The 23,676-nt window shown below is 33.5% G+C and overlaps 2 protein-coding genes across 3 annotated transcripts in view; one reads left to right on the top strand and one right to left on the bottom strand.

The window, feature by feature from the left end:
• Window positions 1–23,676, top strand: part of LOC145331048 (uncharacterized) — a 456,415-nt gene that overhangs the window by 283,073 nt on the left and 149,666 nt on the right. The window lies entirely within an intron of this gene.
• LOC145332020 (uncharacterized) lies at window positions 18,744–21,009 on the bottom strand. Its single transcript, XM_080176922.1, has 2 exons — window positions 20,829–21,009; window positions 18,744–20,366 (listed from the first exon to the last, which is right to left on the bottom strand). Exons 1-2 carry the CDS (start codon window positions 20,985–20,987, stop codon window positions 19,503–19,505), a joined length of 1,023 nt encoding a protein of 340 aa, XP_080033048.1. The 5' UTR covers window positions 20,988–21,009; the 3' UTR covers window positions 18,744–19,502.

Genomic DNA, 23,676 nt, shown 5'->3' with positions numbered 1-23,676 from the left:
AGGTTATTCTCTCCTTGAAACCTAAAAATCCCTCTTTTCCCCCTCCAAAATAAAAAGCTTGGGGCCGTCCTTGTTTTACATGATAAAAGAATAGGACAATGGTTATTTAATTAATCTACAACCCCTACCTCCCCCCTAGGGAAAAATTTTCTGATCTTCCCTTGTTTTTTCCCTGTATTTCAGAACGACTTACTTTTCTCTGCTGTTCTGTTAGTACTAATAAATAGACGAACAGACCATAAGTACAGAAAAAAAGCTTCGCTTTGAACAAGAAGTTCAGTAAAATTCTGACCCACATTATAATTATGGGACAAATTAACCTAACCTAACCCCGAGAATTAACAAGTAGTTTTTGCTCATTTATTATTAAAATTATGAAGGATACTGGGATAGTTCAATTTAAGACAAAACTAATACTCACTAGGACTTCCTATGGAGAAAAATAGCCCTTAATCGACTTACAGAGACGCTATGCACCTAAGAAAGGCTTAAGCAACGTTTTATCGGATTAAATAAGTAGAAAAATTTTAAACAAGAAATTCTAGACGATTATTTTTATAAATTTTCTGGCAGTTTTTTAGTCGCGAAGCTTCTTCACAAGTTTTGTTTGTCTTTCTGTATTAATCCCCAATCTCATTATTCTTTCTTTGATTGTGTATTATATAAACGTAATAGGATATCTGGCTGTGTGTACCGAAGGATCCCTCTGACCATCGCAGCTATATGATTCTCCTTTAAGGCGGGAGGGTACCACAACTCCCTTTAGAGAAATCTCCCCTAGAAAAAAAAGTATAAAACCCCTCCCACCTAGAGTTCCCAAGGGGCGTAGCTCCTAGTAAAAAATATAAAAAGTGATAAAGTTTTTTTCTGTCAGAAGCTAAAGATCTCGGAAATGTTGGGTCTGTAAAGATTATGCTTTTCTGTGATCAATTATAAAGGCCATGTGGACTGGTTTTAGGCTATTTTCTTTTACTTCCCCCTTGTTTCCTTAGAGTCGTGGTGCGAAGTAAATAGTGTTGTTAAAAGCCAATATGATTATAAATAAAGTCATAATTCGTTGTTTTTATCTTTAATTTACCTCATTTATTAGAATCAAATGTTTTGAGTTGTCTATTCAATTTATTAAAGGCTTCGCTATTATTGGATGAAAATCGTTTTTATGTCTAAACAATTTTGAAGCTACACTTAGCATTAAAAAAGGTGCATTTAAAGATTATGTTTTAAAAAATGCAGTCAAACTCAAAAAAAGGAAAATCAATTGAAAAATAATTATTATTACAAAGGATACAGGGAAATGTCAATGAAAGAAAAATTTACATAAAAAATTTTATGTCTATATCTTGAAAATGCTTGGGAGTGATATTTTTGTGAAGATTATTTTATCTATCATTTACATTTCCCTGTATCCCTGCCCTAAAAAATTCTAGTTATAATTTTAAAAATTCATCATTTAAGCTTTTTAAGCAACAAAGGTCCTTCTTAAAGGGATAAGAAAAAAAATTGCTGTATTTCCCCAATGATGATCAACAAATTAACCCCTTTTGTAGATTAGCATTATTTGTTTATCTGTTAGGATTTATGAACCTACCAAAATCCCCCAAAATTTTTGAAGCAAGCGAATGAGAAAACGTGTTTTTAAAATTTTCGGTATAAGTGTTATTTACTGTCAAAGTTCCCCTCCATGAGAAAGATTTGAGATAGACTCATAATCTTAATGGCTCAAACCTAAGGTGGATTCTTAAAAAAAATTTGCCCCACTAATCGCTTAGTGAGGCAAAATTGTTTTAATGAAAAATCCTCCAAAATCACATAGAAATCTACAAAAATTAAATAAAATCTTATGTTCATAACCCTTCTATGATTTTGTTTAATTTAACATCTTTGGAGATTTTTACTGAATTTTAATCCAAACGTTTCAAATACAATTTGTTATCCACTTAAGGAGTAACTTTGTATATCATCATTGGGGACATACAACAATTTATTGGCCATAGTCTTATCCCTTTAGATTCCTGATTAATATGAAGTAGATGCAAAACAAGAAATATGTTAAGCAACAATTTTTTTCAGGATTATAGGGATAGCATAAATTCAAAATGGAGGATGAATAAATCTTCCCCCAATTACGATATACAAAATTCTTTAGAAACTCAGTAAAGGGGGGGAAATGGTTGTAGAATAATTTAGCGCGACTGTCTTATCCCTCTTTATGATGAGATTCGACTTTACCCTTGACCATCCTATTGTCTCCCCCTCTCTCTCTCTCTCTCTCTCTCTTTCTCTCTCTCTTCATAATTTCTCTCTTCCTTCTTGTTAAGATTCAAATCTTAACAAGAATTTCTTGGCCATAGTTGCCAAAGAAGTTGTATCAACTTTTTTTTTTATAGCTAGCCGGTCCTTTTAGTAAGTAGTAGATGTAAAATTTTTCATAGAATTCAGATATGCAATCGGTTTTTTTGTAGACCTCTTATTTTTTAAGTAATTTAAGTTTAAAAAAAAAAAAAATTAAGTCGATTTTAAGGTACTAAAATGCAACAAAAAAAAAAAAGAAAATGGCCATTATGAACAAAAATAGTAAGATCTTTAATTTGACACCTTACTTTTTCAATTCTGTCAGGTAATTATTGAAAAAATCGATTTTTTTAAACCCACGAGAATAAAAACTTTGAACTCAATTTTATCATTTCACAAGTAAAAAAATATGGGTTCATATATACCTTTAGAATCAGAAAAATATTACGAATCCATTGTAAGCAAAATTGAAAAAAAAAGTTTACAATATAGTATATAAACTACAATAAAAGGAATTATATGAAAATATCAAATTATATTGTACAGGCAACGTCTTAACTTTTGAATTGAGTATAAAAATGGGAAGGGGGTATAGAGGGGGTAAAGAGGGGGTAAAAAAGGGAAGACGATAGTGTTGCCAGAACAAAAAATACAATTGGCCATTTTTTAATTTTTATATTTTTTTACTTTTTTTCAATTTTGCTTACAATGGATTCGTAATATTTTTCTGATTCTAAAGGTATATATGAACCCATGTTTTTTATGTCTGTTTGAGAAAATATTTAGGTCTAAAGTTTTTATTAAACCGTGGTTAAAAAAATAGATTTTTTCAATAATTACTCAACAGAATTTTAAAATGTAAGGTGTCAAATTAAAGATCTTACTATTTTTGTCCTTACTGACCATTTTCTCCTTTTATTTTGTTGCGTTTTAGTACCTTAAAACCGACTTAATTATTTTTTTTAAAAACTTAAATTACTTAAAAAATAAGAGGTCTACAAAAATACCGATTGCATATCTGAATTCTATGAAAAAATTTACATCTACTACTTACTAAAAGAACCGGCTAGCTATAAAAAAAAAAGTTGATACACCTTCTTTAGAAATAATTCTATATTTTTTTTCTTAATTATAACAAAGGACGTAATTTCTGCTGTAATGACCGATGCATGACATTTTAAAAGGGAGAATAGAAGGAATTCCATGGCCAAACCATTTGCATAAACAGTTATAATTTCTTGACAAAGGTCGTGCAATCAAAGGTTGGTTGTTTATAAAGTAAAAATATTGGTAGTTATATGTAAAATGATATTGTTATGTTATTGATGCGCTATTTAAGGGGTTAATTGTACTTCTTTTACAGCAATATCAGCATTACAACCATTAACTACTACGCATTTAGCATCTAGTCATGTTTATTCAATCAATTCATATTTATAAATATTCTCTAAAATTGAGAACACAATCGTTTAATGCTGTTATTGAGATCTTAGGGAAAAAATAAATCAAACTGGAAAAAAATTTCTTTATATAAGTTTTGGCAGCCATGGAATGTGGAGAGATTTTTAGCCATGGGCAAAACAGGCAACTTATATACAACTACACAACTCTTACAACAGCCCAGCTTATATAGTGTTGCTGCGCTACGGCTAAATTATTATATTTGTCTGTGTGTCTGCTAAGATCTCGTAAAATGCTAGACTCATTTTCAGGGAAATAGATTATTGGTTCAGGGCAGGTTTTAGACCATTTATAGGGGAAGTACAGTACCTCTCCTCATAAAAAAGGTCCTACATCACTATCCTCCAAAATAAAGATAGCTTTTTTAAATAGAAATGTTGGGTGGGGAGAGGTAAAGCACCCTCTTACTTATCAAGAAAGGATTGATTAAAATTCTAAAAGTTCACAAATTCAGCCAAATTAATGCTTAATTCTGGACATAAAAGATCAACATACAAAACATGTCGATGATATGACAGTCTAGCCTAGCCATTTAGTCAATAAAATAAATACAGTTTGTGCTGATCAAATAACTCCAATACAATGGTTTGTTAAAATGACCATTTTTGTATGAACACCCGACAGATAAACGGCAGTGTATGTATAGGACTAGTCTAGGAAATTTTTAAAGGTCAAACTTTATTAGCTAATCATATGGTGTTCATTCGTTGCCGCAAAATATTACATTCCTTAATAAAAGACAATTTGGTAAATAACTAAGGAAAAGTGGAACTGAACGCCTCCCACTTATTTCAAAATTAAAAATTTAAATAGTACGTTTCTTATACCACAACCCCTAAGAGAAGTTGCAAAAAAAGATAACACGAAATAATTGATAAAAAAACAGTAGATTGCAATACATTGAAAAAAAACTTCGATATTTGGTAAATAGGAACTAATTCTAAACATTACATTTTCGTTAACGAGCCTATATTTAATTTTTATTAGATCATGGTACTAAAATATTAAAGATAAGCTAATAAACAAGGGTAATACTACCAACTAATGAAAACAAATTGCCAAGTCATAAATAAAATCAGCTTAAAGACCTTAAAATTAGCAAATTTCATAACGACTAACGCTGTATAGGGAACGATGATCCTAGATTTTAATTTTGTAATATTTGTATGTTTTTTTTTCTCTCATTTTAAAGGGAGAGTTGTCCTAGTTTTCAATTTAAATTTGGCTAACCAACCCTTAGCAGATTCAGTTCTTCCTTCATAGCATTGGATATCTTCACATTTGTCTCAGGATAGTTTTAGATTTGAATCTTTGGATAGTTTTAGGCTATTTTATACCCCTGCTCTGTCCCATAGAATACAGAGCCCATTTAAGCTAAGGGTACAGCCGCTAATTGGATCATGAATTATCTTATATTGTATAGGGATTTATCAAAAAATTAACACAAACCTAAAACACAATTAAAATGATTAAAATCTTTGAATACCTATCCCTTAGATTTTCAACCAACAAAAACAAATTAAAACGTTTGTAAAAAATTTGAAAATTTCTCACACAAAAATTTCCAAGACAAAATTGAAATTGTAATAAACAATTTAATTTCGACTGCTTGGAAATTTTGCTATTAGGGGATTTATCCACAACAGAAATGACGATAATGTCCAAAAGCAGCCAAACTTTGCCATTCTTTTAAATGCACTGTCTGCACATGTAACTATTGAACTTCATGCACCTTTTTCTGTTTTTTTTCTTTTAAGTCCTTTTTTTTCTTTCTCTACCCATCTATCTCTTTCTCTCTCTCTCTCTCTCTCTCTCTCTCTCTCTCTCTCTCTCTCTCTCTCTCTCTCTCTCTCTCTCTCTCTCTCTCTCTCTCTCTCTCTCTCTCTCTTGTTTTTCTTTCTCTACATATCTATATCTTCTCTTTCTCTCTCTTTTTTTCTCCCCTACCCCATCCCCCAACTCACTCTCTCTTTCTGTACCAAATAAAGGGCGAGGAAAGATTTTTGGCTCATTACTTTGGACATGATTTTCCTTGATTAATTAAAATTATTATATATTGTTTGCAGGGGTATTAAGGGATAAGACAATGGACAATAGAATCATTCTTGATTTTGAAAAAAATGGGTCTACTGCAGTTTAAGGTAAAATATTGCTGGTAACAAATATTGCCAAAAATTTATGAATTTTAAAGGCTGCTAGCTGCCAAACGACTGAATGTACAGATCATGGCCGCACACTGTTTTAAGCGGCATAAGAAGGTCTACAAATAATCTGGAATAGCCATAAATCAATAATGCATAATTATCTAGTAGTGCAGAAAAATGCGCGAAAAAGACCTATTTTAAGCGTTTTTTCTTCAGTGAAGCTTTCCCTGTGCATCATTGGATCTTGGCTATTCCAGATTATCTATAGGCCTTCTTATACCGCTTAAAATGGTGTGCGGGTATGATCTGTAGGTTCAGCCGTTTGGCAGCTAGCAGCCTTTAAAATTCAGAATTTTTTGGCAATATTCGTTACCAGCAATATTTTACCGTGAACTGCAGTAGATCCAAAAAAATTATTAAAAACGTTGGCTTGAAGGTTAAATTGGACGCTGCTAGTTTGAACTAACCAATCAATACTAAATAATAAACATTTTTAAGCCAAAAAATGAGAGTTTTAAAGAAAACTTTGGGTACCTGTATAATTATGTCCCCTACCTCCCTGAAGTTATGACGTTTCATATTTTGTTATCTAAAATTAAAACATAGATTTTATGTCAAAATAGAAATTTAAATCACGCTAATTTTATCTTAATTAAGAAATTTGTCAAAATAAATCAATTCAAGAATATATATGAATAGAAAATTATTCACATCTTTAAAAATGTATTAATTAATGGAAAATATTTACAAAAATGCACAGATTAACATTTTAATTTAGCTTGATAACGATCTTTTAAGAATATTTATTTATAAGAATTTAGTAATATAGTTATTTCTCGCTTCGTATTTTTGGCCCCGAGGTAGATATTTTATATTCGTAGAAAGCTGGATAAAATACGATGCTAGACATAGTTTTTTCGTATGGATGAGAACCGGTTCCTATCCACCGGATTCGAATGAATACGAGAAATAGATATAAAACGTTTTAAGATTCTTTAAAGTAATTTTTTATTTTTGATATATGTATATAAATTTTTTAATCAAAAATAACCATAATCTTATGTATGACAGAAAAGCATGTACTATCTAAATACTTTGATGTACAGGCATAGATCAAACGAGAATTATTTTCAAAGAGAATTATCTAATAAACTATCCCTAGTAATCATTATATTGACAGGAAAAAAACAATTGAAGATAGATTAATCGTTACCCAATTCTTATTAACAATTATACCCTTTGACATATTGAAACTGTCATACCTCCTTAATTTACGGAATACTACGGACTAATGCACTAGTATGATTATATACAGTAGCTTCGCTTCTAATGCCATCACGTGTTTGAATGTCTCTCATCATTAAAAGCAGAAGAAATTTATAAGATGACCTAGGAGTATTAGAGTTGCATTAATTAGAATCATAGAAACCTGGGAGTGGAGTTAAATCGCTATATTATTGCTTGGATGTTGCACCATATTTTCATGGTGCTTAATAAAGTGATACTTGAGCTGGCTAAAATAATGATATCTCTATCCAATTCTTTACCAAATTCCAACCCCTTCTGTTGGATGAACGAACTGACCAATAAATGAGGTTCATACTAGCAAATTAGAAGTCAAATTTGCACATGTCAATATATATATGATATATATTTATCCTAAATCCATCCCCTTCCCCTCTGCCAATAATGCTATGCTACCAAATGTAGAATCTATTTACCAAAAAATAAAAAAGGTTACTGGCTGGTGCATTCACTTAACAAAAACAGAACTCCCTTCCCATCTTATTTTTTTAATCAATAGAAACTAAGGGGGGAGGGTAGTTTTTCCAATGCCTCACCCATGCGGGAACAACTAGCCTGTACAACATAAATCATAACCTAACCTGACATAAAGTAAAAAAAACACTCCAAATACTTCCCACCCCCTTATATCTTAAAATTAGGTGGGTTGGGGTTTCTTTATTGATAGCAATCACATTATTTTATTATACGGTGAACATAGAAAAACAATATGTTTTGTCTTAGTAATGAATATCTTTTACTGCAGAATAGGTACTATGTTACATTAACAATATAATCCTTCGATTTTAAGCATTCTATGAAATAGAATTTCTATTTATTTTTAAAGAATAGAATTTTTCTAAATCCGGGAGCTAATGATTTAAGTTTTGATAAAATCAGGGATTTCAAGGGATAAAACAATGGACGAGAAATTGAGTTTCATATCGAATGATGATAAACTATGTAACCCTTTATCTAGATCCAAGTTGTTAGTTGAAAAGTTTGGAAACTGCTCTTGGTACCATGATAAGTTACAGTCCAAAAAAACTTTAAATTATACTGGCACTCAAAGTTTTTTTTAATATGCTCGTATAATCGTTGGCTTAGAATTTTAGAAACTTTTTAAAACAAACTTATTTCTTGTTTTGTTTTTATATAATTTATTTCGAGTTAAACATGAAACAAACTATGAATTTATGTATTTTTAAATGTTTATAATAGATAAATTACGAATTACGGAATATAAATCATGTACATTTGAAGTATGAGATATTATTTTTTTGTTTTAATAGAAACTCAAGAAAATCATTAAGAAAATCAGAATTTAGACCCATATTATTTAAAATTGATAAAGCAGATTTTACAACAAACAATGATTGAGAGAAACAGTTTAGAATGGTCCATCTTGATAAACATTCATCTTTACTAATTTTTAATGAGCGATCTTTGGCAATTAGAATTTGCAATGATAGTTGAAAAAATATTTCATTTTTAGCAAATATAGGGTACCAAACATTAAAAAGATAAAAATTTTCTTTGAGATAAATGAATTCAGGGGTGTCATTATTAAAATAATAGTCTAAATATAAAGCAAGAGCATTTATAAAGAATTTTGGGTAAAGGCAAAAAAATAATGAATGTTCTATACTACTTTCTACATTACATAGATTACATTTGGTAGAGTCACTATGACCAAAAAGACCTAGTTTTCGTTTTGATACAAGAGTGCGGCATATTTGTTCAAAAAAGAAACTTTTAAAATATAGGGGTAGAGGAAGAGAGAATAATTTATTGAAACTCAATTCAAAAGACTCAGTGTCAGGGAAAAATAGACCATCTCTCAAACGAGTTTTTATTGCAGGATGTTGTTTTTTGAATTTATTTCTTAACATGATTTTGAAGTGTAGAGAAAATATTTGTGGATTAAAATTGTTTAGGTTAATGAGGGGTTTTCCTAAATTCATAAACTCTTTTATTTCTATCAATAATTTTCTAATACATTTAAATCAAAATAAAGCATAATATAAAGTTTATAAATAAATCAAAATTTATATTTCTCTTTGTGTTTAGTCTTGTAATATTGCATGTACAATATACGTGGATATTATGACAGGAGAAAAATTGTCGTCAATTTAGCTTCCCAGCTCATACCAATAACGAAATTAATTCGGAAGAAAATCACGAAACCTATACGTGTTTTTCAGCTGTCGTTGGGGGGCAACACATCGTAAAATTGACGACCTCTCCATTTGCCCCCCAAATATTATTTTAGATTTATTTTGCTTGTTGGTTATACCTTATTCCTGTTAGCTTCCTAACATGGAACTCGTTTATTGGTCAGTTCTTTCATCCTGTAAGTGGGGAGTCGAAGGGAGGATTGTTATTTTAGCCCGCTGTGAGTTTCACTTTATTAGAGAACACGAAAATTTGGTGTAAGATCCATGTAATAATAATTCCATTCTTATGATTTAAAGCATTTAATAAGTTTTGATGTATAAAATCAGAATAATGTGAAAAATGACCATTTTTAAAAAGGAGCGATACTACTTCTGTAAGTTACTCTTGTCCAGTCTATAATAACGTCCTTAAGAGTCATATCACATTTTCTTCTTATCACTTCCCTTTTATATACTTCCTACTTTTCCCCTTTAAGAGAATCCCCCTACCTCTAATGTAAAGAGGGGGTATAGGTGAAGGGATTTTTAAAGTAGAAACTGCAAAATGAATTTTTTTTCTATGATTTTAGCAGCTTTATGACGTTATCGTCCTTTTTTTTCATAAAAAAAGTTGTTAAAAATTAGCATTTAAATGAGGTGAAACATTGGGGTACAGGGATAGGCCAATGGAAGGTAATAGCCAATTCCCCCAGGAAACAACTAACTTTCTGAATTTAAAAGTATTAGAGGATGGATTGGGAATTAAGATTCTTAATTTGTAATCCAACAAAATATCCCTGTATTATAAAACTAAAAAGTATGACAACGATTTTTTGAAAGAATGATCGCGTCCAAAAATAAAAGCATAATGAAAAATAAATAGAACTTACTTATAACTCAAAATGTACAATTAGCCTGCCCCCAATGTTCGCACCCCCTTGCTAAACTCTGTGCCCGCCACAGCCTGACAGGGAGAGATTAAAAATAGAAAATCCACTAAAAGACAACGCCTAATGGTTATCTAATTTTTTAATTGTGTTTTCCTAAAATTTCTAGATATTACGTCGTAGTTTTTTACAACAAGGATCAATACATCCGAAATAAGCGAAAAAAGAGAGAGAGAAAAAAGAAAGACAGGAAAAAGAAGGAAGATAAAAAGAGAGAACGAGAGAGGAAGAGTAAGGAAATACACACAAACAAAAAGGTGGGGAAATAGAGAGAGAGAGAGAGAGAGAGAGAGAGAGAGAGAGAGAGAGAGAGAGAGAGAGAGAGAGAGAGAGAGAGAGAGAGAGAGAGAGAGAGAGAGAGAGAGAGAGAGAGAGAGAGAGAGAGAGAGAGAGAGAGAGAGAGAGAGAGAGAGAGAGAGAGAGAGAGAGAGAGAGAAGAGAGAGAGAGAGAGAGAGAGAGAGAGAGAGAGAGAGAGAGAGAGAGAGAGAGAGAGAGAGAGAGAGAGAGAGAGAGAGAGAGAGAGAGAGAGAGAGAGAGAGAGAGAGAGAGAGAGAGAGAGAGAGTGAGAGAGAGAGAGAGAGAGAGAGAGGAGAGAGAGAGAGAGAGAGAGAGAGAGAGAGAGAGAGAGAGAGAGAGAGAGAGAGAGAATAGATAGAAAAAGAAAGAAAAAACAAACAAACGTAAAAAGAAGAGGAAACATGGTACCATAACAGGCCTAGATAAAAGAAAAAAAATAAGAACAAATTGTAAACTATCCTTTATTCCTGAAATTAAAAAAAGAATAAAAAATCCGCCAATCTCATTTGAATAATTTCAATTTCACAAAGAGATAGCCATTAACCTAAAAAACTGCATAATTATCATTTTTAACACCTTTTTTTTATATTCTTATTAAAAAAGTGAAGTTTATGGTAAAAAAAAGTTGTTTTATGTTTCTTGTGTAAAAAAATTCAAACAAAACATAAGGTTGCAATAATCATTTTCATTTCCGTAGTTTTCTGATTACCAAGAAATCAATACAAAGTTTTATTATTTTTATTGCATTTTGGATAGATTTTTAAATCTGAGTATTTTTCCTTCAAGGAAAAACATAACTTATTTTGAATACTAAAATAAACCAGCGATCTAAATGGATAAGACAATGCAATGGCTGATAAATTGATGTACGTTCCAAATGATGATTACTGTAGATGACAAATTTTAGTTGAAACGAAGCCAGTAAAAGTGGCTGACTCAGATTATGACGTCAAAAAAATTAAATAATGAGAGGCCACTATAAATATTACCATTGGTCAATTACAGTGTATACTGGCCTCTCATTGGTTAATTTTTTTTGACGTCCTAATCTGAGTCAGCCACTTTTACTAGCTTCGTTGAAACGTTTAAGCACTCAAATTAATGAACCAACCAAACAAAAATGAATAAAAGTCCCCAAAGTTTATAAGCCAACGAAAACGCCATTATAACTTTGGGGACTAGTATAATAAACAGCACAATAGCTCCTCTCTCCCTGAAAAAAAAATGAAAGGATCATTGAACAATAAATAAAAAAACGCTCTATTTCATTTTCTCTTTAATTTTATTAGAAGTAACATAAGGACAACTAATAAAGATTTAAAACGTTTTAGATTTTAATTTTATCTTGAAAATCAAAATATATGAAATTGTACTTTTATCTTTTATCGAAGGAAAGGTCTCAATCTTTCATTGCCATGTATCTTTTAAAATTTCACTAAAATAACTAGTTTAGATTTAAGATAGAAATCAAAAATAAATATGGTCATAGATTTTTATCTAATATGTATAGAAATATGAAAGATAGGTATAGGAAAATGTGTAAACAAAAATATTGTTTGATGCACGGCCAGAAATCTATTTATCCACCGGATTCAAACCGGTTCTGAACAGTGGATGAAAATCATGGCATTGATATTGTCCATTAAGACGTGCAACATTAATTGTTATCAAAATGTAAATTTTTACTTTGATTAAAATGTGTTTTTTTTTTGTAGAAATAGACAAATAATTTTCTTCTGATAATAATTCCCTGCTATTTTTTGATGAATTTTTAGAAATTTTTAGCGTTCCAATTACTGCCCATCCCAATAACCAAAAAAGTTCAAGAAATTTGATTTAACGAGATCTCAAAAATACCAAAGAAACTCCTTTAAAATAAGGATGACAACATCCATAAAAGCGAAGCACTAAAACGGTGGGACAAACGGACATTAACACTTATATAGTGTCAGAACTGAATAATCAGAATATAAATATATAAGCTAATCGGAGCAAAATTGTTAGTAAATTTGTTGAAAAACTGCTTGAAACAGGATAATGTTTATGGACATACTTAGATTTTTAGGTCTTGATTATAGAGTTGCTTTGCTTATAACATTATACTTTGTTGTCCCAGGAATCAACATACAAAAAATCAGATCAATCGGATGATTAAATCACATAAAAATTTGTTGTTAAAAAAGTAAAAAATTCAACATGTTTAAAATGGACGTACGGTCACTCTTGTTATGATTATAGAGTTGCTACGCTTTCTAAATCGTACCTAACTACTAAAGGAATCACCATGCAAAGTTTGAAATCGAAAGGACAATTATAACATGCCTAAATTAACGAAAAAAGCTATCCGTTTGTGACGGACGTACGGACGGACCAACCCTAAATATAGAAAAGCTTCGCTTTTAAAAATTGTGGGTAAAAACCGAGATGGAGGGGACAGTGGATTGTAGATAATGCTGCCACCCATAGTTGATGAAATCGATCAGCTCAAAATCTTTGGGGTTTTTATTCTATCTTGATTAGACGGTACAAAGTAACAGTGTAGAAACTTCTTCACCAATTATTTAATCTACACTTTTGTTTTTTGGGAGATTTCCATTGTCCATTGTCCAATTGCTTAGGATTCTTTGAAAAAATAAAGAAAGCAGAACCAAACAGAAATAAAAATGCCTTTATCAGGAATTATACACATAATGTTGTACATGTTGTCGACGCAAATATTAGGAAAATTAATTCTCAAATAAGCATTAAATGCCCTGTAAAAAAATTTCAACATTCATTTACTTCAAAGAAAATGTTTATTGTTTTTAATTATAACTTTTTAAAGATAGACCATATAATAGTCCAAAACTAATTTTTTAAACATAGAAATTTCAAAATTATACCTAGTTGCCAAATCTTTTTAAAAATATATCCAATTTTAAACAATTAAAATTATTTTCTGCTACTTGGCTGTGTTAATGTAAGCGACACCATTGGTTGATTTTCAATTACCCAATAGAAAGGTTGCACAAGGTTGATGCGATGGGGAGATACAGTTATTTAACCCTTTCTCCCTCTAGTGTTTTACTCGAATGTTTTATTCACTTATTTCATATTTTGGTCTCCATGGGTCAGTCTTTATTTGGTTGGGAGATGAAGGGGTCTAAAATTGGCCACAAAAACCCCACCCAATCTGCCACCAAATAAAAAAGTAATCAAAATGAAATCAGTCTGAGAGATTTGTAATGCTTCTAGATTATGTCATGAGAAGAGCATAATCAATTCATTCAAGTATAGCAATATTACTAATAGATCAAAAATTTTCCAGCCCATTTTGCAGAATATGTTATATTTTTAGTAGTGAAGCTACTCTATAAATCACAATGTCCATCTGTTTGTCCGTAAGAGACACTTTAGGGGAAACGTAAGTTTGGTTGCTATGGCTTATAAGTCAGAAGCTTAATACAAATAGTCAAAGTAGTTTGAAGGCCTTGGCCAAAAAAGGACCCAATTTACTACTAAACACAATTGATATCTCAAAAATGTAATTATGTACTTTCTTAGTAAAATTTGGTTCTAATGGTATACCTGGAAAATACCTCTTGGGGGCGAGGTGCTGCCTTAGGCTAGTCTCCTTCAGCAGCGACCTTGATCCGTTCCTCGCTTGTGAATGACTGCGGGGAAATCTGTTCATGCGCCCAATGAAATATCCTAAATATTCATGTTATAGCGGCAGTATTTAATTTATTACATTTATATTTTATTAGATTGTTAAGATATTAATTCTTCATCTCCGGCTGTTATCGCTTCTGCTCAGATTACTTATTTGTCCTTTTTTCTCTGTAACTGAAAGTGGTTTTTAGAAGATTAATTATATGGTTGGTTGGTTAAGCTGAGTTTGCCCGTGGTGGTTGACTGTTTGTTTGCCACACCTAGTTGTGGGAAACTGGTTTCAGTTGCTAAATAGAGAGTTAGATATAAACGGTTCACTAGTAAAGAGCTAAAATGTCTTTTGCCGCCAATGAGGAGTTGTACAATGTTTTGGAAAGTCGTATGGATCTAATAAAGGAGGAAATGATTAGTAGAGCTACAAATACTGATGATATCGAATTGAAGAGGGCACTGACCAGGTGCCTCTACCACCATGGTTGGGTGGAGGCTAACCTGCGTCACTGTCGCCCTACTGCTGAGAGGTCAGCTGCCGCCCAGGCTGCCGAGCTGTCTACTATGCTTCAGGAGATCAATCAGCACGTGGAGGAGTATCGTGCCATCTAGATGTGTCACCTCATAAATTATTAACTAGTATCAGACATTTGTTATATTTCTAGTTTAATAAAGTTTATGAATATCCTTCCTAAAATAAATTGTTTATTTTCGTATCCAGAGTAGTTGAATGTGTGTCTGTTAAATCTTAACCTATATTGTTTTAACATGTGTTTTAAGGTTCTTCCCCGTTCCGACTAGAGAAGTTCTTTACCTAGGTAATAAGATATATTAGTTTTGTCATGCAGTTTTGGAAGATATTTCTTCTTTCCGGTGGGAAATGACTCTGCTCTAGTTAAATTTTCTTCATTCCGGCAGGAAAAGACTCTGCCTAGTGTTAAAGATATCTTAAATATTATGAATACTTCTTTCCGGCGCATGTGAACTCTGCCTAGCTAAAGAAAATATATAAATGTTAAGTTTTATCTTCATTCCGGCGTAGGTGACTCTCCCTAACTGTAAAAGGTAAATAAAAGTATTGAAAGTGTAGGTTTAAGAGATATTTCGTCTCTGCTTGGTCCTAGATATGAAAAATATTAAACGTATTACTTCATTCCGGTGAGAAGAGACTCTGCTCTGGTCTATTTCTAAATTGTAATAAATATTATTAAGATTTCTTCATTCCGGTGAGGTTAGACTCTGCCTAGGTTTAAGAAATATATTAGTTAGTCATGCAGTTTTGAGATATTACTTCTTTCCGGCGGTGACGATCTCTGCTCCTAGATTCAAGAAGGGTTTAGTTACATTTAATAAACTGTTTCCTATCTAATTTTCTTTTGCTACCTATCTATATCTTGAAATAAAACTCTAGTCTATCCATTTTTGATTATACGCTACTTATGTATGTTTTCATTCTTTATGTCTTTTGGCTACTTATGATTTATTAAGATCCTTCACTTAAGAAAAAAGGTGTTTTTTGCAAAGATTTGAGAACTTCCCTTATTCGAAGTACTCAAATCTTTGCGTTTGTTTGACAAATTTTAAAATACGCTTAATATTAATTTTGTTAAGTTCTTCTGTTTTAAGAAAGAAACTTCCTAGTGTGTTTCTTCTGTTTCTTGCAAAGGCTGGGCATTGACCTAAAAAGTGTTCCATGCTTTCAATTGTGTCCTCCTCCTCACATTGTTCACACTGGTTTACGTTTGCCAGTTTCATGTTCTTGAGGTGTTTGTTCAGGGTTGTGTGACCTGTTAATATCTGCGCTATCATATTCATGTTTCTCTTGGGTTGGTTTGCTACCTGCCTCCAGATTTTTGTGTTAGCTATGGGCATCATTAGCTTTGATTGTCTGCAGTTACTTAATCCTTCCCATTGTTTCTGCCACAGTGTCATCCCCCAGTTCTTGATTTCAGCTTTTATATTTGATTCTGCCATAGGTATGTGTGTCCAGGTTCCCTGAACTTCCATATTTGCTCCTTCTCGTGCTTTCCTATCAGCGATCTCATTTCCATTGTGTCCCTGGTGTCCTGGTACCCAATTTATTGTTATATTGTTTGTTTCTGCTAATCTGTTAACCATCTTTTTTGTTTCTGATGCCAGATTTTCTTTTAATCTGTATTTTCCCAGGGTTTTTATCACAGCTTGATTATCCACGTAGAAACTTATATTCCTGCCTGTTGTACCTGTGTTGACCAGTGTGAAAGCTGCTTCTTGTATTCCTAGTAGTTCAGTTTGATACACAGTGGCTAGTGGTCCGCTGTTATTGCATCCGTAGAGTCTAAGTCCTGCTCCACTAATGACATATCCATATCCAGTTTTTTGTTCGCTTTTTGATCCATCTGTGAAGACCATTATGTCTTCATTGTCTATTTTTCCAGGTTTTAGTCGTTGTTGGTTGATAGTCTCTCTCCTTTCTATGATGGTTTCAAAGTTTGTTGGTATGCTGATTGTATGGTTCATCTTGTCTCTAGGGGCATGTATTAGTTTCAGGTTCTTTGCCATGTCCATGAGTGTTACAGCATGGCTTTTTTTGCTAAGGAGTTGTCCTGGTTGAATTTTCCAGCTTCCGTTGACAGCAAGTCTTTTATATGTCACCATAGCTTGCGTCTTGATAAAGATGTCTATAGGTTGAATGCCCAACAGGACCTCTAGCCCAGCTGTGGGCGTCGAGGTCATGGCATTTGATATTGCAATGAGTGCTTTCCTTTGGACTTTCTTTAGTATGTTGATTATTTCTGTTGTGTTAATTGCTGTTATCCATGCAAAACATCCGTATGTGAGTGTTGGTCTAATGATGCTGCGGTAAAGCCAGCGTCCTATTTTCTGGTTGACTCCCCAGGTTCTGTTTAGCATGCGGTTACAATGTACCCATGTGTTGTTGGCTTTTTCTGCTGCTTTTTCAACATGTTTCCTCCAGCTCAGGTTGTTTCTTATGGTTACTCCTAAGTATACATACTCATCCACCCACTGAAGTTTCTGTCCGTTCATTGTTATGTCCAGGTATTTTGGTTTCATGCCTTTCCTGCAAAAAAGCATGACTTTTGTCTTGGCTGGACTGAAGCTTAATCCGTGTTCTCCAGCCCATTCTTCTAATGTGTAAATGTCATTTTGAAGGTTTCTTACACAGTCCTCTTCAGTTTTTCCTACACTGATTACATGTGTGTCATCTGCATAGATGTTTCTTTTGCAGGGATGTATTTTTGGAAATCTGTGGTCTAGATTATTTTTGGCCATGTTCCATAGGTCCACTGATGCGACCCCTCCCTGCGGGGTTCCTCTGGTGGTTTGTTTACTCGCTGATTCTCCATTTATTGTTGCTGTGACTGTTCGTCCTCTGAGCATTTGTTCTGTCCAGGCACATGTTTCCCTGTCTGCACCAATATCTGTCAGATTTTTAATCATGCTTTTAACTGTCAGCATGTTAAAGGCTGCGCTCATGTCGCAAAAGAGCACAGCAACAAAGTTGTTGTGCTCTAGCCCTTTTTCAACTGTGGCGAGAAGAGAGTGTATTGCATCCTCTGTTCCTACTGATTCTTTGTAACTGTAAATATTCCTAGAAATTTCCTTTCTTAAAACTTTTTCATTAAGGTTCCAATATAGACATCTTTCTAATCCTTTTAGTAGAAAGGATGATAACGATAGTGGTCTCTTAGATTTAGGGTCCGTATAGTCTTTCTTACCAGGTTTGTCAAGGAAACAAACTTTTGTGTCCAGCCAACACTTAGGACTATAACTTAATCTTACACTATGTCTGTACAGTCTAACAATGTCTCCTAAGATTGAGTCAAGTCCTTTTTTTAACAGAACAGGATAAATACCATCTCCCCCGGGGGATTTGAAATTACCAAAACTGTTAATGGCAGCTCTAACTGATTCTTCATTTATCACACTATCCATATCTATCCTTTTATTATTACTTGAATGATCTATGGGTACATCATTGTCACCTTCTGGTTCCTCCGGAAAGTGTTCCTCAAGCAGTACCTGCAGAGACTCACTTACAGTCTTAGTGAATTGTCCGTCTTTCTTTTTAATTGTTCCCATTTGTTGTTTTTTACCCCTTTTGAAGATTTTTTGCACTTTTGCTGCCGTGTCCAGTTTTGTCATTTCTGCACAGAATTTTTTCCAGTCTTTACTCTTTTCTTTTTGTATTAGTCTGGCATGTCTGTTTCTTAACTGTCTATACTCTTCCCACCTTTCTTCTGTTTTTTCCCTTCTTACCCTTCTCCTCAGCTTTTCAACTTCTTTTTTTGATTTTTCTAAAGTCTTACCCCACCATCTTGGTTTCTCTTTTCCCTTTTTCTCTGACTCTCTACAGCTCTCTTCAAACGCTTCTATTATGTCTTTCCTTAAGTCTTCTGCTTCATTATCTAATCTATCTATATCTATTTCTTCGCTATCTATTCTCTGTCTACCATTTCTCTTACTTTGTAATGCTTGTTTATAGTTTTGCCAGTTGGTCTTCTTGACATTTCTGAAAATACTAGTATTAATATTTGGTAGTGACTCAATCATGAAATCTATGTATTTGTGATCGGAGTGGCTGTCATATTCACTTACATGCCAACTTACTATTTTATTTGCAATCTCAGGTGTGGCTATCGTAATATCAAGAACTTCTTCTCGAGATTTAGTTACAAAAGTAGGTTTACCTATCTCGTTCATAATCATGAGTTGGTTGTCTAGAATATAGTCCAATAGGGCTATACCCCTTGGATTTATATCCGTAGATCCCCAGGCTGTGTTGTGGCTGTTGGCATCTGTGCCTACTACTATACCTATACCATTGTCTCTGGCATACCTTATGACCTCCTTGGTAATTTTCTCTGGAGGTAGTTTTACCGGTCTTACCCTTTCATCGCTGGCCATATATGTTGAAACAAGAATAGTATCCTTACCGTTAAGATTAAAAAGTACTGCTGCCTGATCTCTGTTGGTGAACTGTGTTAAAATTATACCTGTGACGTTTTTGTTTGTTATAATACATGCTCTATTACCTGCCTCTTTACTTTCGTAAATATTAACATTATGAAACATTTTTACCTTATTTTTAATTAGATAGGGTTCTTGCACTAGGGCAATTGCCCGCGCCCATCCTTTCCGTGAAGCTTGATCGTCTTGTCCAGTCCAGTCCGTTATTCGTTCTCCTAGTGTTAGGCTTGCTTGACAGCAGTGGTGGAGATTTATCTGAGTCAAGCTGGTGACCCTGACTTGATTGTCAGGGCTTGTCTGCTGTTGATTAGTGCCTGCTGTTTCCTGGGGCTAAGGCTATAGCCTTAAAACCAGTTCTGACAGTCTCGATTTCATCAACTATTCTTTGTCTTATAGCTGCCTTGACCTCCTGCTCCACATTCGACCCGTGAAGAAGTAGGTCACTAAAACCTAATTTCAGCTTGCCGTTGATGGCAGGGTTTTTCAGCTTGTTGATTATCCTCTCATCTACCTGGAGTCCAATCTTGAAGAAACCAGCAGAGTTCAGAGGTCCTATTTCGTGCACCTTGAAGTGGTAGAAGCGAGTTACCCCATCCTCCTTGTATTTGAGAATAGGGTTGCATACCTTTATCCTCATTGTCAGCTGCTCCAGCGTGTAGTTGGTCCACTTACCGTGGACAGATGTCCACATGTTCCTGTAGACACGGTCCTCCGCCAGGTATATGTAATATTCCAGGGGATCTACCTCGTCATCTTGTTCTGGTGGCTTCAGGGTTTTGGCTACATTTATAATGAATTCCGCCATATCTTTTGTGCCAGCTGAGAGCCAGCCTACTCCTGTTTCTTTGGAATAGCCTGCAACCGCATCATATTCAAAGTTATCGCCAAACTGCTGGATATGTTCCATGTATGCTCCAAGGAGTTGGAGATCCAGCTCATCCAACTGTGCTTGTGTGAGTTTTGCTTCTTCCATGGCATAGGTAGATCGCACTTTGACTTCAAACATGAATCTTTCTTTCTTGCGGACTATGTCCGAGAAAGATTCCTTACTTAGGTAGGTATCGATGACTTCCTGCTGGAGTGGATCCTCGGCTCTCACTTCCATCTCCCTTGAGGTCTTAGCCTTCTTGAGTCTCATACGTCTCTCATATCCTATGGATCTTTTACTGCCCTTAAAAATATCAAAATCATCATTATTAATATCATCATTATTTACCTCTTGTGTCCTATTCTCTGTCATTTTTCTCTTTGCTTCTCTACTAAGTATATCTGTCCATTCTCCTTCATTGTCTTTCATTTTCTCCCATATCTCTGCGCACGTCTGTCTTTTCTTTTTGGTCTCAGTTTCCTTGTCTCCTATCCAAGTTCTGTCCATTGTCTTGCCTGTCGTTTCCAAATCTTCAAGTACACTTTCATTAGCTGTCGGTTCTTTGTCCGTTTCTGTCATTGTCAAGTCATTTTCGTCATCTGCATCTAATAGCTCTTCACCAAAATTTAATTTATTTAGGCTCTCATTGATGTAAATCTTGGATTTGGCGTCCAGGTTTCCCCGGTCTCTGCCGTCTCCATTCAAAGTGCATCTTGTCGTGTCCTGGTCGAAAGATTTCGATAGGTCTCTACGACAATCGGTTACCTGACTATTCGCCGTTACATTGGGGCCCCCATAGCCAGGTCCAAGGGGCGTTCCATGGCCAACGGTAGCTGAGGCTCCGTCCTTGACGGGCCCGAGAGTTCCAGCGCCATTAGCTCCACTGGCACTCCCATCACTAGTTCCTTCGGGTGTAGCGTACATGGTAAAAAAAAGGTCTGTAAGAGATCAGAAAAATTAATAATAGGCTATTAAAGAATCTATCTCTTATGGAAGTAGAGAAAAAGGTCCTAAAATTTACATTGTAGGTCAAAATTTTACTGTTAAAGGTGAAAGTTAAAAAGGTGAGAGACAACCAGATAAAAGTCCTAATAAAAGATGAACTGTCAAAAAGTAAAAATTATAGATGTAGCATCAGTCAGGGTTGCTAAAAGCTGTGTTAGTTTAAAAATTTTTAATAGTTTTAGGCTGCTACTAGCCTCGGCAGAAACTATTAAAACCTAAAAGAAAGTAAAAATGATTAAAAGAATATACGCTTCACACATTTGGAAAATTATTCACTTGTTGTATAGAAAAATATGATGTTTGAAATTGGTGTACACTACCGACAGACAAACAACTAGTTCTGACACACACACATGCGTGTTTCATACAGACACGTATGCATAAGACACACACACTCATACACTCAACCCAGCTGATTATATTATACGGGAAAATCACGCAACCTCATATAAGTATAATAGATTAATATGGATCACGCAACCTCCCATCAAAAATATATCAACTTTTCACATTTCCCTCCCTTTGTCATTGACCCTTTTTGAGTGGACTTTAAGTAATAAAAACCCTTGCATTTGCTCGTATCCTACGTTCTTTAGTTTGTGGTCTGTGTGAAACTGGTCCTATTATCCCTTTACATGAAAACACTATTAAAACAACAACACTTTGTAGGTTCATGATTAGTTCAGGCAGGTTTAGGTTCAATCCTGGGATCTCCCCCTCCTTCCCTATCCAGTCTCGCGTGGAGAGATTGAATTTTTGACTGGTTCACATCACAATCTTGTTGTGATCTGACCCAGCCCCTCCTCCAAAAACTCCGGACGCCCATGATACCTGGTTGTTGCAAAATCCTCAGTTTACCCGCTGATTTTACCCCAACCTGAGACCTGGTTCTAATGGTAAGACCAAATGGTAATTCCGATCCTCTATATATTATCCAAATTAAAGATGATTAATATTTATATGTTATTTTATTATTTTAGGTATGTCTTAATTCTATGTACTATAACATCATATACATAATGGTATTCACTGTTTAAAAGTTAAAGAAAAGTTAAAATTTCCTTATAATTGTAAGAGCATCTTTTTGTTAAAAAGTAAAAAATAGTGCAACTTACTATAAATTAATTATGGAGCTAATTTCTGGGTTCTCATTTTTAAGGCTGGTATTTCTCAATTTTTATATATTGGATACAGATGGATTGATGTCGTTCTAGTGTTTCCACATTCAGGTCATTTTTAGAATAGCGTTAATATATCTAAGTAGGTATCAAAAGTAATACTTTTAAAAATGCTAAAGGATGTTTAAAGTTATCTTTATATAACAGAAAGCTTTTTTAAACAAAAAATCCGCAATTTTCAATTAACACCCCGCCAATAAATGTCTCAATCGTATCATATTAAAAATCAATGTTTTTCTATAGAAAACGTCTTTGGGAATTAAAACAGGGTTAGGGGATGTGTGTATAGTCGGTTTGACAGTAATGCATAAAAATGATTAAATTTAGGTAGGGCAGCAAAAACAATTCAACAATGTTCTAGATAATTGAAAAAGAAAAGTAAACTACAGTACTTATAGGACTGCAATATTTTGATCATGTTTTGAGACATTAGAAACATTTTTTTCTAGTATTGCTTTGAAACTGATTAATATCAGTTGAATTTGAACCTATTCTCAGCCATACTTAAAAATCATGTATAGCATTATAATATTATTTATTGTTTGTAAGTATACTATTGAACATAAACGTCCTTGTATTGAAATGTTATGCCTAATCCCTGAAATTTTGGGAGAGAAAATTGTTTTCCTATCCGTCTCAAGAATCTAATCGATTCAAACATTTGAATTTGAATTAAACAAGGAAGACAAAAATCATAGGTAGCTTATATCTAAGTCATTGATTTTAATCAATTTGAATTCTATAATAATTCTGTGAATTTGGGGTTTATACCACTTTTACGAGCAAAAAAATAAAATCACTGTATTTCGCAAATTTAGACTTCAAAACACCGATTATGGTTATCTATTTCCTGAAAAAGTTGCGTTTTACAATTGAAAGTTTGTTTGTAATCGAAAAGAAAATTAAAAACATTCAAACTCAATAATAACTATATTTTGGACTTACGTACAAAAAGTTTTAGAGTAACTGTGCTCCTAAAATATACAAAATGATACCAATTTGAACGAGGTTTTTATAGGGGGGAGGCATGGGATGTGTGAAAAAGACCCCCTTTGTCGCCTCACAAAGGAAACTTATTTGTCACATTTTTTGTAACTTTCATACATTGCTCAATAAATAGTAAAGATGTAATTTTTATTTTTAAAATCATTTAATGAATAGACGTCCTATTGGGAGGGGATGGGGTTAAAGGGGTGTTTACCCCCCTCAAACTTTAAAAAAATCTTAAGATTACTCTCCTCAATCTATTCAAATATCTCATTTTACCCCCCTCAAAAAAAAAGCTTGGATGTTCTAAAAAACTTAAAAACTGTATTATGTATTTATGAAGTACTGTTTGTATGCCTGTATGCCTGTTTATGTTTTAAAGAATAACGTGTTTTTTTTTCTTTAAAAAATGACAAATCTATATCCATACATATAATACATAA

Source organism: Acartia tonsa, chromosome 11 (assembly GCF_053477335.1).
Source record: "Acartia tonsa isolate MP-2025a chromosome 11, ASM5347733v1, whole genome shotgun sequence".
In the NCBI taxonomy this organism is placed as follows: Eukaryota; Metazoa; Arthropoda; class Copepoda; order Calanoida; family Acartiidae; genus Acartia; species Acartia tonsa.
Note: the sequence above shows the minus strand (reverse complement) of the source record. Positions and strands in the feature narration are given on the sequence as shown.